This window comes from Cylas formicarius, unplaced genomic scaffold (genome assembly GCF_029955315.1).
Source record: "Cylas formicarius isolate icCylForm1 unplaced genomic scaffold, icCylForm1.1 PGA_scaffold_5__7_contigs__length_24384050, whole genome shotgun sequence".
NCBI lineage: Eukaryota > Metazoa > Arthropoda > Insecta > Coleoptera > Brentidae > Cylas > Cylas formicarius.
This window is the reverse complement of record NW_026844341.1, coordinates 13,053,937-13,071,048: the sequence shown is the minus strand read 5'-3', so window position 1 is coordinate 13,071,048 and position 17,112 is coordinate 13,053,937. Positions and strand designations below refer to the sequence as shown.

General features: G+C 33.9%; 1 protein-coding gene across 3 annotated transcripts; it reads right to left on the bottom strand.

The window, feature by feature from the left end:
- Window positions 1-1,465: 1,465 nt before the first annotated feature.
- LOC132701994 (tetraspanin-5) lies at window positions 1,466-17,050 on the bottom strand. 3 transcript variants are annotated; one of them, XM_060670378.1, is made up of 10 exons: window positions 16,688-17,050; window positions 16,516-16,636; window positions 16,386-16,459; window positions 16,257-16,331; window positions 14,897-14,995; window positions 14,710-14,838; window positions 14,473-14,523; window positions 11,036-11,146; window positions 6,539-6,655; window positions 1,466-4,989 (listed from the first exon to the last, which is right to left on the bottom strand). In XM_060670378.1, exons 1-10 carry the CDS (start codon window positions 16,796-16,798, stop codon window positions 4,921-4,923), a joined length of 957 nt encoding a protein of 318 aa, XP_060526361.1. In that variant the 5' UTR covers window positions 16,799-17,050; the 3' UTR covers window positions 1,466-4,920. The 3 variants fall into 3 exon arrangements, with proteins under 3 accessions (XP_060526361.1, XP_060526364.1, XP_060526362.1); XM_060670381.1 differs by lacking the exon at window positions 6,539-6,655; XM_060670379.1 differs by lacking the exon at window positions 11,036-11,146.
- Window positions 17,051-17,112: the final 62 nt, after the last annotated feature.

Sequence of the window (17,112 nt, the reverse complement as noted above, 5' to 3'; positions counted from 1 at the left end):
TTATTAAACATATTTTTTTAAACGCCAACATCTACTTTAGTTTTCCACTCTCTTCCGATTCGTCTTAAGAAGATTTAGTTTTTTTTGCAGAAATGCGTTCGTTTTGTTGGTAGCTATTATAAGTTAGGTTAGTCTAAAATATTGTACATATACATATAAAGTACACGAATGAGGATTCAGCACGATGGTGCACCCTTCTCACTTTGGTCGACAAGTAACAGAATTACTTAATCAAATTTAGACAAATCGGTGGATTGGAACAGGTTCAGCAATTCCTTGGCTAGCGAGGTCACCTGGCCTTAATCACTTAGATTACTTCTAATGGGGAAGACGGAAAACTTTAGTTTATGGAGAAAGTATTGAAAACAGAACAATTATTCGTGCTGATCCTGACACTGTTAACAGAGCCATCACTTCATTTCCAAGAAGAGCTAGACTATGTACACAGGAACTGGGTGGACATTTTAAACAACTAATTCAATAAAATGAAATATAAATAAATAAAAAGTATATGGTTCTTTTAAATGGCCACCCTATATATGGAATCCCTGTCTATTAACGGAAGATCTACTGAGAATTGTTGATTACTAAGTAGTATGATTTTCGTATGTGACAAACTTAGGAGATATCTTATCAACATATAATTTGAAATCAAAGAAAACATCTTACGAACAAACTCTGAACTTTGAATACCTTGGTTAATGTAAATGATATCATTGATTTTCTGCTCGGTAGCTGATGTGTGGGTTGGCTCTTTAACCAACTGAAAAAAGTTAACTGAGATTTAATGTATGACGGAAGGCTACTAAAATATTTCACACAGTTGCAACTACGTCAACAGCAAGCTCTATACCGCCAACTTTCAAACAGATAAACATATATTTTGAGCCCTCAGAAGAGACGAAGTCCTCAAAACAACTCTATATTGGAGTGCCACGCTCGTAGAAAGCTACCCAACCCCTTTTAAGGGCACTGTCTTGAAAATAAATATGTAGCTTGGTATTTGTAGTACTTGATTCTTTAACCCCGTTTTCTGACAATCAAGACTCGCTTGCGCACATGAAGTCCACCACGTCCAGTCACATATCTACTAAATATATCGAAACTCGATACCAAAAATCTAATCTTATCGAAACGAAGCAGCAATTATTCCGCAATCAGAATATTGGGCACCTGCAGCTTTTTTTTATTGCGAAAAACCAAGTTACGCTGACTTTGGATGCTAGACTGCTAGATGTCATGACTGCATTCTAAAGTACATATGAAAACGACTTTCACCATTAGAAAGTAGATTAATTGCCATATATTCCCCAGAACGTAAACTTTCGTGTATTTTGTGTATCAACATTTTTCTCTTTTCCTGGAAAGAAGAACAAATAATAATTTCTTCCTGAAATTCATCTGAACAAGCTTTATCGTTTGGCACACTCTGTACTCGGAAAATGACAAAAATAAACTATATGTTACTATAATTTATTATACAAGTATACAAAGAACTACAATACTTTCTCAACATTAGTTGGATTACAAAAACGCGAAAATTAAAAATAAAAACTTAGTAAAACATTAAATGGTTTCAGTAGTGAGCAGAGAAATAATTAACTTAAACAATATACCGATATCTCTTCACTGTGACCCTTTTAGTGCGCAACATACGGGATTTCTTTTATTAAACTGCACAACTAAAATACTAATACTGCCGTGTTAAGTAATCAAATTAGGCGTACATAAAAAATTTACAAGTCAATCAGCAGGACAAAGCCGCATAAGTGTAAAGTATCCTTATTTCAAATAATTGAGTAAAATGTTATTAGGAAAAGTTGTTTTACCAGGTCAAAATTCTTACTTTACATTAAAACAGGGCCTATTAAGATTAAAAAAAAGTTTTTTTAATATACTTATTTTAAATATTTCAAATTATTGAAAAAAAATATTAATATTTTTCGAACAAAAAACCTTGTCGTCCTGATAAAAGTTCAAAACAACCTAATAACATTTTGCTAAATTTTCTGAAATAAGGGTACTTTACTCTTGGACAATATGATTTCGGAACACGCACCAACTTTTGGCAATTTAAGTTGGGCACTTAGTAAAAAAAATCCCATATGTCGCACGCCAAGATCACCACGCTATATATAAAAAAAAGAGTTTGCCCATAAATATCACATAAAACTGAGACTCATCGCCGTAACATAACGAAAGGCTAGTTCGAACGATGCAAAGTTTGTTTCAAAATTAACAAACGATATTCATCACAGAAAAATATCTAACAATAAAACGTGTTTGATGCACAAATCCCTTTCGAACAAAAATGAAAGGCGATCTGTAACAAACGTGAGATTCAAAACTTGTTCCGCAAGAGTTTGCGATCCAGAGCAAGGATTTCATGATATGATTCGTTAAGAATCTGTCTAAGATTCCTTATCTAATAGTTAAGAGTAATCGACATGAAGTTTGAACTGTCGGAATGTTGCGCAATCTTAATATTTTAGCTTTATTTACAAAAGTTTTCCTGATCACAATATCGGAGATCCAAAGCACAATAAGGTAGTGATCATCAAAATCGGAAACAATTTTTACACACATATTTTAATGGCGGTACAATTACAAAAAGGCAGCCGCCAGTACAAATTTTAATAATTAAACGTCGACCCGTTTCAGCGATTCAAACTGTGTCATGTTCAAGGGTCCAAGCTTGGTTCGATTGCTTTTGTGGCAAGGCTACTCCCCTTTTATACACAGTGCGTCCAACATATCACAACAGAATTATGGGGAATTAAAATAACTCTTCAATGCTGGTGAGAAACGGGAAACATACAGCTCACTTTCGAAGATATCAATCTGTTTCCTCGTTGTACTAAAAACACCCAGTAGAAGAAAGTCGCAAAATAAACGCGCTTTTGCAAATGCTGTATGTAGTTTTTTGATAATTTGGGGTATCCATATTAGGTCATGTATAACGATAAAAGATTTCTTTGCAGATCCTCAAGAAGCGTAAGTAATTTTTTTGTTTGTTATATGACCTGCTGTTTATTTCATCATATATGGCATGTGTTTAAGTATCGTTTGAATTGGATACTTCAAGATATTGATAAAGATTGCCTGGTGAATGGTTATGATTCGTTGTTAAATGAGTATGGTGCTCTTACAATCTTCAACAAATAATAACCCAACCTCATCTCCTAGAGTCGTTACGAAAAGCAGAATCGACACTCAAAACAACAATCTAGCTAAATGTTAAAAACATAAAAACATCTAGCAGCTCCAGTTTCAATACCAAAAGTAAGGACGTCGATGAACATTTCGTTTAACGCAGCTAAAGCTGGGAAAAAATGGCTTTCGGGATTTCTTGCAGAGCATAAAAAGTTGTCTTTGAGAACCTTCCAAGGGATATCTTACGTGCGAATTAACTACAGTACATCTCAGGGTCGTAAGAGCAAAATGAAAGACACAAATTGTGGCAATAATGCCGGCAGTGCCGCAGTAGACATAATTGGGACACCCTGTACATTTTCGAGGTTCAGGTTATTTCCTCGAATCTTGCGCGTCTTCTGTATTAAGGACTTTTTAGGATCGGACATACCGTTTTCGAGGAATGCTTTGTTTTTTTCGGTTCGGAGTTAATGAATGGCACCGCTCTCCCCGGAATCACAACATTCTTGGGCACGCGCTTGTCGTCACTAGTACACCACGCAAAAACCAGTTGGGATCGAGCATTGAAAACGGAAATTTACAGTGACAAAAGAAACATTGTCATCTCAAATGCAAAAGGAGTTTATCAAAAGGGAAGGAAACGTGTAACATCTACTGTGAAAGTAAAAATAAAAAAAGAAAAAGCAGGTAGCTCAAGTTTTTTCATGAATCCTGAAAACTTCCAGGAAGATGGAATTTTCTCTGAACTATCATCCTCTAAGCATATGAGGCGTGAAGAATGGATAAAGTGAGTTTGCTTGTCAGACTGCCGACTGTCTTGTTTGTGTCATAGCTGGAACTAATTAGCATCAGTTCACGTCAGTTTACACCAAAATGTCGGACGGAGAGCAATGCCGGGAAGTCTAGGTGCTCAAGAAGGTCGAGAAAACCCGAATAATTTTGCGGTCTTTCCGAAGATGACGTTAGAAGTATTCTGCAGGGTTTAGAGCGAGAATATGTTCACGAAGAGGTGATTCGCCAATTGCTAGAAAAGTAAATTTTGTTTTTTCTAGCTTGTTGTAAAAAATAAATTACGTATTTGTCTTCATCTAGCCACCAAAAGAAAAACGTGCTCGTTGTAACCAAGATCAGTGAAAGAAATTTTCCAGACGAAAAGAGAAAAAACAGCAGGTTTAAATTGGGATATAGTATGAAGAGCATTTTTAGATATCAATATACAGAGGGTTGCTAGTTTAAGATATATTGTTGTTTTCGATATTACTAATGTTTCTTTCGACTCTAAATATGTGTAGTTCAGAACTAATTTTTTAATGTCGCACTGTGGCACTGAAATAACTGACCTAAAAAAAAAGCGCCTCTTCAAGAACGAACTATGTATTGTAAAAACAATCTCTTATAATTAATTTAATAATAATATAAAGCATCCCCTTTTAGGCGACTTTCTTTTATTTACACGATTTAACACTGTTTCTCATACTCGCTCTATTTTGATGGAACGCCCCTTAAATCACAGTAATTTTCCCGGAAAATTCTTTCGGTTGGATAGTTTATAATTGGAGGCACTGTGTAATCTGCCGAAACGGAACATAAAATGCGGGACCGCCAGCAACATGTCTGAAATATGGCCCCCATAACGTTTAACAGCAATTCGGCCCGGTATATCTCATTTCCCGGACATCACAGCAGGTCGAACCTCTCGATGGTGCCGGGCTCCCAGGCCGTCCTGTACATAAAAGTATACTAGACGGCCGTGGGAGTTCGCAATTGTCAGTGCCATTTGGCCTTCTGCGCGAAAATGTCTGCTCGCAAGTTCTGAGCGAAGCAAATACCTAAAATCTGCAAAATAAGTGGATATGAAGGACATTAGCAATGACCGACCAAGGCTGGATACTTAAAAGGGATTCTCAAAATCAATCCTTTAAGGACAAAAGTAAACAATGTTGCGTAATATTTACTATTGACAGTGGTATTAATTTCTTCAAACTCTATAAAAAGAATTCCGTCACAATCCCAAAAGATCGTGGCCATCACCTTTTTTGTTGACTGGCAGACTCTGAATTTTCTTGGAGGTGCTTCACCCTTACGACGCCACTCCATTGATCCTTTTTTCGATAGAGGATCATAATAGAGAACCATAGTTTCATCTCCTGTCACAATAGTTTCTATCACAGGCTTCGGTTCCGACCCACAGAGTTCCAAACAAGACCGCGCACACTCGACACTGCGTTGTTTTTGAATAGCCGAAAGGTTTTTAGGAACCCATCTTGCACTATCCTTATCCTTATCCAAGAAAATTCAGAGTCTGCCAGTCAACAAAAAAGGTGATGGCCACGATCATTTGGGATTGTGAAGGAATTCTTTTCATAGATTTTAAAGAAACGAATACCACTGTCAATGGTAAATATTACGCAACGTTATTACATAAATTGCGAGACTGCATACGTGTAAAACGACTATGAAAATTGACCAGAGGCGTGCGTTTTTTGCACGATAATGATACTTGTCCATACTGCTAGTGTTGCACAAGCTGTCATTTTAGAGTGTGGGTTCCAACAGATAGATCATCCTCCCTATAGTCCAGATATGTCCCGCAGCGACTATTATTTGTTTGAATATTTGAAAAAGGACTTACGCGGACGGCGGTTTAACGACAAAGTTGAGTTAAAAGAGACTGTTTTAGCTCATTTTGCAGACAAACCAAAAGAATATTTTTTTAAAAGGATTGAGTTGTTAATAAAGAGAAGTAATACGTGTATTGAAGTTAAGGGGGATTATATTTAAAAATAATAAAAAATTGTTACTCTACTTTGTTTCTTTCATATTCAGGCCGGGGAATTTTGGCGCTGCCCTCGTACTTATACAACAAAAACAATTAGTTGTGGTTTTAAGGAACAAATAGTATGATAAAACTTATTCGTAGACGTCATAAAAAAATCGGGTAATATATCCCTTAGATTACCACCTGCGATTTGAATGCTATACAAATAATATAATAATTTAAACCAGAAAATTTAATTGAAACTCAGTGCGAATTAATACCAGAGAGCAGTTGGAGAGGATGTGTTAATCATGTACTTAATTTGGAAAACAATTACAAAATTAAATATATCCTTAGATGGTATGGTATGGATTTTGTGTTTCAATTTCGTTACAACTACCCTGGATGGGTTACATTTATGGGCTTAACAATGCCTACCCGCAGGTAAAAATCTTAATAGTATTATTACTACAGTCATGAGCATTTATTGTGTCTCGTACTACAGTAGCAACGTCTCAAGTAGTAACTATTGACGTCATAATAAAACGGCAGCATAGTAGATGCACGCAAGCAAACCACCGCGAACCGGAAATGATACAGGGGTGCTCTAAAACGGAAGCGACTTACTTGAAAAAATAAAACAACAAAACCGCAAGATGCTAAAGATATCATGTTTTGTTCGGTCCAGTCTTCTACGGCCTCGATGCAGCCCCGTTCGTTTATAATTTTGGCAACGTCAAAAGCCTGCAATAACAATGCAACACAAAACATATACACACGTGAAAAAAAAAACAACAATAAGAACACGGATGCAGTGTTGTAATTTTGATAAATTAAAATGACGGTGTTTGAACAATTCTATTGGGCAATCGCTGGCCAAATATGCGTGAATAGTATGTTAGAAGTATTTGGGAATATATTAATAAATAGCCGGATAAATCGGTGTGATATTAATTATATATATATATATATATATATATATATATATATATATATATATATATATATATATATATATATATATATATATATATATATATATATATATATATATATATATATATATATATATATATATATATATATATATATATATATATATATATATATATATATATATATATATATATATATATATATATATATATATATATATATATATATATATATATATATATATATATATATATAACCTTAAGTCTGGAAAGGAAAAGTTTTCAAAAAAACTCTACTTTTTTTTTATTCAACTGGAATGGAATAAATGCCGGAAACGAATCATGGGAAAATTTTAAATAAAATGAATAAAATTTTCCCAACAAATTTTGAAATTTAAGATGATTTAAAAATTGTAAGTGCCAAATTTTGTTTAGAGGTGCAGGTAATCGGAATAACTTTTCTGGGGATTGACTTATAAATTGTTTTTATATAAAAAAAGAAGTCTTTTCGATGAAAATGGATTTCAAAAATAGATTTTCAAATGATAAGATTGCTGTCAATTTGACTAATATGGTGTTTTTTTTTTTTGGTTCACACTGTCGCTGAGTTTTTCTTTCCTATTTACGGCAGATATCAATATTCCCAAAACAATTTCTAAGCAGGTCGATATGAAGTTTCGCTCTCTCCTATAAAAAGAACAAATTTAAATTTCACGGTTATTTGTCAGTTTTATGGGTATATAAAAGATTGGTAGATTGGTAGAATGACCCAAAGCCAAGGACATCGTTACCTTTATCCAAAAGTACAGAAATTGAGACCAGAAGACTTTCTAAATCGTTTTGGACAAAATTTTATAGTCTGAGAGATAAAAGCTTTTAACACTCACAGTGAGCGTTTCTGGACTAATGAGAATCCGAGGGTTATTCGAAGAATCAGCATCATATTTTAAAGTCCTTTATTTTGCCAAGTTGATTAAATGCTAAAGGGGTACACCGCAAATCCTCTCTTATGTATAATTTCTTCGGAATTCCTGTAAAATTGTTTCTTTTTTACAAGCTTTCCGTTCTATTTTAAGCAGTTAAAAAAGGCCCAGTCATTATTAACCACAATACACTAATAAAAACAAAAATCTAGATGAAAGAAGGAAGAAAAGAAACTTGCGCTGGCTAGTGTTATACTATTTACAAATCTTCTGGGGGGAATTATGTAGGAAAACTGATTCCCATATTAGTGAAAGGTAAAGGCCTGTGTCGCAGATCAGATTGTTCAGTTGCTTAGAGATTGTCGTAGTTTTCTTTGGTAGAAGAATTTTAGCTTTATCGAATGATTCTATTTGGCAACTGCTGATGAGTTTATTTGTCGTAGTCTAAAAGCAATTTCATGTTCTTTCAGCCTTTGTCCTGTGTATTCTGTGTCGCATATGCAAGGAATGTTGTAAACTCCTGGTATCTCAAACGGAAAATTGTCTTTGACGGGTCGAAGATGTTGAGAGATTTTTGGACAAGTAGTGATGCTGGTTGTAACGTTATATTTCTGAAGTACTTTTGATATGTGGTCAGTGATGCTTTGAATGTAAGGATGGATGGAAGGTTGTAGTGAAGTGTATCTGGTGTAATATCTTTGATGTTGAAATTATTGGAGAGAAGAGCAGATGTAATATGTTTTAGTTCTGGGTTCAGTGACTTGGGATGAGATAGTTTTATGGCTTTGTAAACAACAAGAGAGAAACTTTGGACAGGGTGTCAGAAACTGGTTAGATGAAAATTTCGCAAACAAATGGATGAATGGCGGTGGTCCAGTTAACTGGTCAACTCGGTAGCCTGACTTAAACCCACTAGAATTACCTGTGCCACAGAAGTGGATAATCCAGAGCTAATAAATTAGGAACAGTCGCTACGTGACTTTTCGTGCACCTCAAAATATTGAAATAAGATCGGGAATATGTGTTAAGAATAATTACACTGTACTTTTTACAAAACCGGCTCGCATTTTACTCTGTACCTGTTTATATACTGTTTGAGGAGGGCAAACCTAAATGAGGGGCATAAACACCGTCTCGAATGACTGATTCCCATATTGGTGACAGGTAGAGACCAGAGTCGCGGTTAGGATTGTTAGGTTGTTTATAGATTTCTATAGACTCTCGGATTTTTGTTGGTAGAAGAATTGATTACATGCAAGAATTTTATCCAATAAAATTTTATGTGCGATTTCGTGATTGCGTTCGGTAACAGCTGATAAGTTTATTTGTCATAGTCGTAAGGCTCTTTCGTGTTCTTTGAGTCTAGTTGATATTTTTCGTCCGGTCTCTCCAATTTATTCTTTGCCGCATTTGCATGGAATGCTGTATACTCCTGGCATCTTAAATGGAATTTTGTCTTTGATGAAACGAAGATGTTGAGAGATTTTTGGACAAGTGGTAAATCCGGTTTTGATACTTCTTTAGAACTTTTGATATGTCGCCAGTGATATTTTGAATGTGAGGAAGGACCACAGTGGAAAGTGAAGGATTGCTTTCGGACTCATTGCTATTGGAAGGTTGTGGTGAAGTGTGTTTTTTGATGGAAGAGGTAAAGTGTTTTAATTCTAGGTTCAGTGACTCGGGTTTACTGCTCTGTACACAAGAGAGTTGATAACTGATGATTTTTGGGCCGGAGGGTGATATGACCATGCATTAAGGTATCGATCTGTATGCGTAGGTTTTATGTAAACACAATGACCCAATATTAGGTCTGATTTTACATTGATAAGAATATCTAAGACTGGGAAGTTGTTATTAGTTTCCAACTCAATGGTAAAACGTATGTTAGAGTGTATAGAGTTTAAATGTCTAAGAAAATCTACTAGAGTTTGTTGATCATGAGGCCAAATAACAAAAGTATCATCTACGTAGCCATAATTTTGGTTTTAGATGCAAGGTGTCGAGAGCTTTCTTCTCAAAGGCTGCCATAAATATATTTGCGATGATTGGTGATAGTGGAGAACCCATAGCTGTTCCCGACATTTGTTCAAAAATTTGACCGTTATAAGAAAAATATGTTCGAGACAAGCATTTTTCGACGAAGGTGAGGTTTGGTTCCAGATTTTCGGATTTTAATATATCTGCAATGATGTTGAGAGTTTTAGGAATACGAACTTTGGTAAATAGGGATTCTACGATCCACGAAACTAACTAGAATATCGTGTGAATCTAATGTTAATTGTTCAATGAAGCTGAAATTGCTTTTTGCGGGTTGACTTGTTTAGACGATGTTCTAACATGTAATCAATTCTTCTACCAACAGGTACAGAGAAAAATGCGAATCAGTTTCAGTCAAGCACTGAAGAAGCCAACAGGATGATTGGCGAAACGTCAGCAAGTTCGACTGAGCAAAAACCGACGCAGGAGGATGGCGAAACGTCAGCAAGTTCGACTGAGCAAAAACCGACGCAGGAGGAATCCAGAAGTTTTGTAAAAAGTATTACAGTAGCCTGTGGAACTTTCTTTTAATAATTAAACTCTTTGAGAATTTAATTAATTATTAGCCATTCCGAATTAAATTTACTGGTTAATATGAATTTATTATTCATAAAAATAATCTACTACTGAGCCATCAATTCAAAATTAATAAATCTAAACTAAACTAAAAAAGTCAACCCACAAAAAGGAATTTCAGTTTTTTTTACCTAAAACCTTCAAAAGTTAATCTAAGTTTAGGTTTGGAAAACATTAATAAAAAGTCATTTTCAGGGCCATTCCTTTTAGGGCATAGAGAGGCTTATTTTAGTAGCAGAATGTGCTGTTATGTTTAAGCCCACTAATTTCGGGACGTCCTGTATAAAAAATGACTAACAATCCGACGTCCATTTTTTGTACCCTTTACTGCCACCGCCATTTGGAACATATTAAACAAGGATAAACAAAAATGACGTCACTACAAATGCGTACAATTTAAACGAGGACATTAAAATGAAGAGTGAACGGACGAACGTGTTAACTAAAACTTAAAGTTGATTCGTTCTTAAAACAACATGCTACCAACATCTAGCGACAATAAAATCCATAGGTTGGCAATACACGACAGTGGCGTAACACTGTAAATCATGCGGCGCACAACGAATTCGAAATTTGCATAATACTGCAGTGGCGTAACGATTCAAGCGGCATTCGAAAATACTACGTGGCCATCGCAAAAAGCGGGCCTGTACCTGTAGGATCATGATTCCCACTTTAACGGCCGCCACTGGCACCAAGTTGCTCTCGATCCACTCCTCGCCTGCCCGAAGGCAGCCCCTTTCAAATATGTGCCTCTCACCTGGCTGCGTTAAAACACTTATTACGTGGCGGAAAAAAGTATGGCAACGTATCTTATCAATGCTTGACGTAAGCCAGAGCTTTTTTAATTTCCATATATTAAGAGGCGCCACTGATATCGCTTTTTGTCACATTCAAGGAATGTAAAGAAATGTGTGTTATGTTATTTTTTGCCATAAGGGATTTGTGTGTGTTAATATTATCAATGCTGATATCGCTTTTTATCACATTTACGAAATTTAGAAGAATGTTTGTTATGTAACCATGAATACCTCGAGTATTCTTTACATTACCAATGCTTGAAGTAAGGTAGAGTTTTTTTTTTAATTTCCAGACATTAAGAGACGATACCGATACACTTTTTTATAACGTTTAACAAATGAGTAAGATCACGTCAAGTGGACCCCCATTTACCACTTCATCATAAATATCATATCATATATATATATATATATATATATATATATATATATATATATATATATATATATATATATATATATATATATATATATATATATATATATATATATATATATATATATATATATATATATATATATATATATATATATATATATATATATATATATATATATATATATATATATATATATATATATATATATATATATATATATATATATATATATATATATATATATATATATATATATATATATATATATATATATATATATATATATATATATATATATATATATATATATATATATATATATATATATATATATAATTAAATTAAATTTTTATGATGAAGTGGTAAATGGGGGGTCCACTTGACGTAATCTTACTCAAATGTAAAAAGATTTTTATTTCTTTTGTGATCGGGAAAAAGTATATATAAACTTTCAATAATGCTTATATTATCAATAATTGAAATATGGTAAAAATCTTTTTTTAGTTAAGACACGCCACTGATATTGCTTTTTTATCACATTTATTAAATGTAAAAGAATGTTTGTTGTTTTCATTTTGCGATAAGTGAATTGTGGTTGGAAATAAGTAGGGAAACTTAATAATATATTATCAATATTTGAAACAAACTAAAGTTATCAACGTTTGAAATATTCTAGAGCTTTTTCTCATTTCTATATATTAAGAGACCAAATGTAAAGGAATGTTAGTTTTTTTAGTTAGTTTAGTTGTTTTTTTTTGCGATAAGGGGTTTGGAAAAAACCTTAAACAGTTTTAATAATATATTATCAATGTTTGAAGTGAGTTAGAGTTTTTTTAATTTCCATACATTAACAGACGTTGCTGATATACTTTTTGATCGCATTTAGCAAATGTAAAGGGTGTATGTAACAAATGTAAACTTTCATTGAAATTTATACTATCAATGCTTTAAGTAAGCTAGAGCTTTTTTAATTTCCATATATTAAGAGATGCTACTTTTGATCACATCTAATAAATGTAAAGAAATGTGTTGCGTTTTTTTTTTGCGATAAGGAATTTGTGGATGGAAATAAGTCTGGAAAATTTTAATATTGTTTATATTATCAATGCTCGAAGATTTTTTTGAATTCTCTACATTAAGGGGCACCACGTAAAGGAATGTTTGTTGTCTTTTTGTAAGAGAATTGTGGTTGGAAATAACTATAACTTTAAATAACATTAATTTTATCAATACATGAAGCAAGCTAGAGGAACGAAAAGACGATCGTCCACAAAAACATCAAATTTATTTTTAATTCTCAAAAAATATGCTTTTGTATTAAATTTTTCAAGATATTTATATTCTTTTTTTATTAAAATAAATGAATGCAAACTTCTATAATTAGCATTTTTGTTTCAGGTTTATGGGGCAGTTTTTTCCAGGGTCTTTTTAAGTTGATATGAGATCAGCACTAGATACTATTTGTTTTCGGTATCCAAATTTTAACTTGTTAATCGTCTCTTAAAAATGTTCGAAAACAATACATTTGTCGACATATTAACTAACTTGCTTGGAAAAAGCTGTTATGGTAAAAAAATGCAAAAGAAATTCCCCAGGCACTCAACTGCCTTGGGAACTTCCCAAAATATTCTAGGGCTGGTTTCTAGATGACTAATTTTACAATTGTCATTGTTGGAATGTCCCTGGAAAGTTTTTCGACGTTTGCTTTTTTGGAATGTATGTGTGTTGGTTACACCTTATTGTAAATACCAAAGTAAAATAGATAAATTGTCTAATTCAAAACATTGTTTGCAAAAATTATTTCTATTTAATTAATTAATATTAATTAACATTTATTCTGGAATGTTGGTAATAAGTAGTATTAACTTTTAAGTTAATTTGAAAGCTATTTCAACTTGTTATTGAGTGTTAGTCCTGCAAGTTGAATTAATAATAACAAATAAATAAATAAAACTACTTCCAGGACTGATAAAATTGTTTCAAGAATATCAAAACTAGAAATCCCTACTGTCATGTCATGTCAACATGGAGGAGGGAACACAATGTCTGGGTATGTTTTTCTCGATCTTTGACGGGGCTAATGATTGAAACATAGAGTAAAATGGAGCGATTACATAGGGATAATGGAAAATACATTGCAATTGTTTGTGGAAGAAGAGATGCCATAGCAAGAGCGAATTGTCGGAAACACGCATCCAAGTTAGTAAAAGAATGGTTTAGTAAGAATGACCATCCCAATTGCCACATCTGAACCCCATCGACCACATATGGGATGGCTTGCATCGGCGTATTAGAATGCATCATAATGTTAAATAATCAGCAGAACCTATTCAGTATCGTTGAATCAGATTACTGGAGTATTTTTGCGGAAGATTTTTCCATTGCGTAATAGAATTTCCCGTATTTATTTATTTATTTATTTTTTAATTTTAAAATATTAATCTTTACAAAACTAATTCTTTGCCAAATGATAAAATATACTATTAAAAAACATTATAATTATGTAAATGGTGCCATAATTTGCAGAAACATACTTTTTCGCACCACCTACACAGTTTTTGTCCGAAAGTTATACAAGGTGATTCACGGTTGACGATTTTTTTTTGACACCTTTTTAAAAAACGAATTGCATTGTCGAAAACAAGATATTTAGTTGCTTCCAGTTTCACCATGCCTAATAGTAAGGGAATTCTTAAAATTCATCTTGTCAACTTTGCCTTTCTAGTAAAAGTAAAGATTCATTTAGAATTTTATAGCTTTACAGTCAGGTACCAAATGAACATTAAAATTTTTCTTTCATCTCCAATAAACATCTAAACCATGAATCTCCCTAGGGGCAATTAACTGAGTATCATTTTTTAATATTTTTTTAAACATCAACCGAAAAAGTAATATCCAATTTGTACTTACGAATCCGGGTTTCCTAACGTCATATCCGCACTGCTTGTTTTTAATAATCTCCTGCAATGAAACAACAAAATTAATATTATACCGGGATAGTAAAAAATACCGGAACGGTTAAATTTCTCTAAAACTGCCACAGCTGGAATGAGAAAATTCACTGCCGGTGTGGGGGGGGGGGGGGTGAACTCGCAAAAATTATAACAAAACTTTAGAAATATGTTAAGATTTCACTGATACACTTACATTCGGTTTCCTCTTACAGCAGGAAAAGGGAACTCCGCAAGCCTCCCTGCTTCCGACGTCCCTAGACGAACAATTAAAGTAGTTGTTTTGGTCCCAATCTTTAGGGCCCTCAATGCCGCAGCACTGTAACTGCAAATCAAATAGCATAACTCAACCAATAAATTGCTTTCTACATTCAACAACGTACCCAGTCTTCTTGAATCCAGTCAATCAAATTCTGTTGATCAGGGTCCTCTCTATAGTGGATTATGAACGTCTGGAATCCGATCGTCGCTTGGGCCTTTAGCTACACAAACACAAAGGAGTCACACGTGATAGTCCACAGAAAGTTATATATTTTACGGACACAGAGCATCTCACTTTACATCTTCCTTGCAATGTGAGTCAACATAATTAAAAATTTGCAAAAACCCCTGGGACATTCTGTCAAATTAAACAATTTCCTGTCAACAAATACTTAAAATAGCAAGTAATTTTGTTCACATGAGATTCCACAGTTCAACTTGGCAACTCAGCTGAAGTGTAACCAATTTTAGGTTTGCTGAGAAAAAGAAGTTTTTTTTTTGTTGTAAAATTAATTGTCACTGACCATTAAAAGTACTTCTGTCTTAGCCACATTGCACATTAGCTATTTTGTTACTTCCACATTGCATACCTTATTTCTACATCTAAATGTAATATTTTGAAAATTTATAGTTTAAATCCACAAAAATACTGAAATCCATAATACAGTTCCCTGAAATTCGGCACAGAGCAAAGATAAGCGTACCAGAACTGACCAATTGTGTATTCAGTTTTTAAAAATGGCGGGCCAAATGTGTTTGTGTATAAAACATTTAATTTTTTTAAGGCATAATGATGTATTTTGCGATAGTTTTTGGTGATTATAGAAGAGCAGGCAATAAATCAATCATCCAGAGCATACAATTAAGGAACACAAGCCTGGTGGTAAGTCCTAAAAATATTCAGGGTTTTGTACCATATTTTGTTTTAAAACTTTCTTATGCAATATACGAAGCTTAAACGTTTAAATACATGACGGTTCAATAAACATAGTGCAGTGCTCACACTTTAAAACTTCTACATACTTAAGCAGAACAACCAACAACACAGGAGAGATTCTGCAACCAAATGATGGCGATAGTGAAAATGATAATGAATCTCGAGCAATCATTCACCACCAAAGGCGCATTTTGGGGTTCGTCTCTATTGATATTTGCTTTCAATGTGTTGCTGTAAAAGTTCAATATTTTCATTATTCTTTTCACTATCTCTATCACTTTCAGGTAAAATGATCGCAAAAATGGAAAATTGTATTGCCTATAAGCTTTTATAAAATTGATAACTTTCACATAAATTTAAGATTAAAAGATCAGCTGTAAATTATAAAATTTAGCCTAATTTAATCTTAATACGAAAAAACACCAGTCACCTTTACAGTTAATAGTTGCGCAAGTCAAATTTTAAACACTTATTTATTTGACCTACTTTACCTGGACAAATTCTAAGAATCGGGTTACCAACTAAATGAATAAAAGGTGACTCACCCAGTCTTTAAATATGAAGCCCAATATTCCAGCGGTCATTTCAAATAATAGCAGCACTGACAAAAATAGAGCGTACTGAAATATTACAAACTTTAAATTATAAACAAGCTATATTATTTTGCAAGTTACCGTAGCCAGCAGACATGTATTCTCTCTTAGAGCACCCACACAGCCTGTAAAACCGATTATGAACGTAAGGGTTCCTAAAATTGACAATATGTTAAACAACTCCCTACTGTTCTCCATTAAAGGAACTCACCGACACAGATTAAAATAAAAGCTGGATCTAGCGCTACATTGGCGACTTTGCCTAGATTATTAAAAATATCTTTTTCCGACCATGCCCAAACGCCGACAGTCAGAATGCACAGCCCCAACAACTATAAAAAAAATGAGTTCTTCACTTTGTAAAAACCCCTTGATCTACTGACCCAAAATAGAACATTGAATCCGAATATCATGTACTTGAGGCAGCTACTGACTTCAGTCGTGTCCCTTCTGTATTTCCTCACGGCAGGCATACTGGGAATGGTTACAGTCATTCCTAGAGGAATTTTAAATCAACCCCTTCAGCTAGATTCTCAGAAACGTTCGGATCATTGATTTCCTGGTAATTTTCTCGTCCTTGAAGTATTTACAGCCGTACATGCCTGAGCTCGGGAATCCAATGGTTGACTAGAATACGTTCGCGGTTGAAACGCACGGTTTTCACACGATTATTTTGGTGCGAACGGCCAAAACTGATCAACTTTTCGCTACTTCCGTGACATTTCACCAACTGATTCTGACGTTAGTCAAACCCTTGACATTTGCGAATTGCTTTTCGCAGACCACGGATCGGTCGTCGGTATCTACT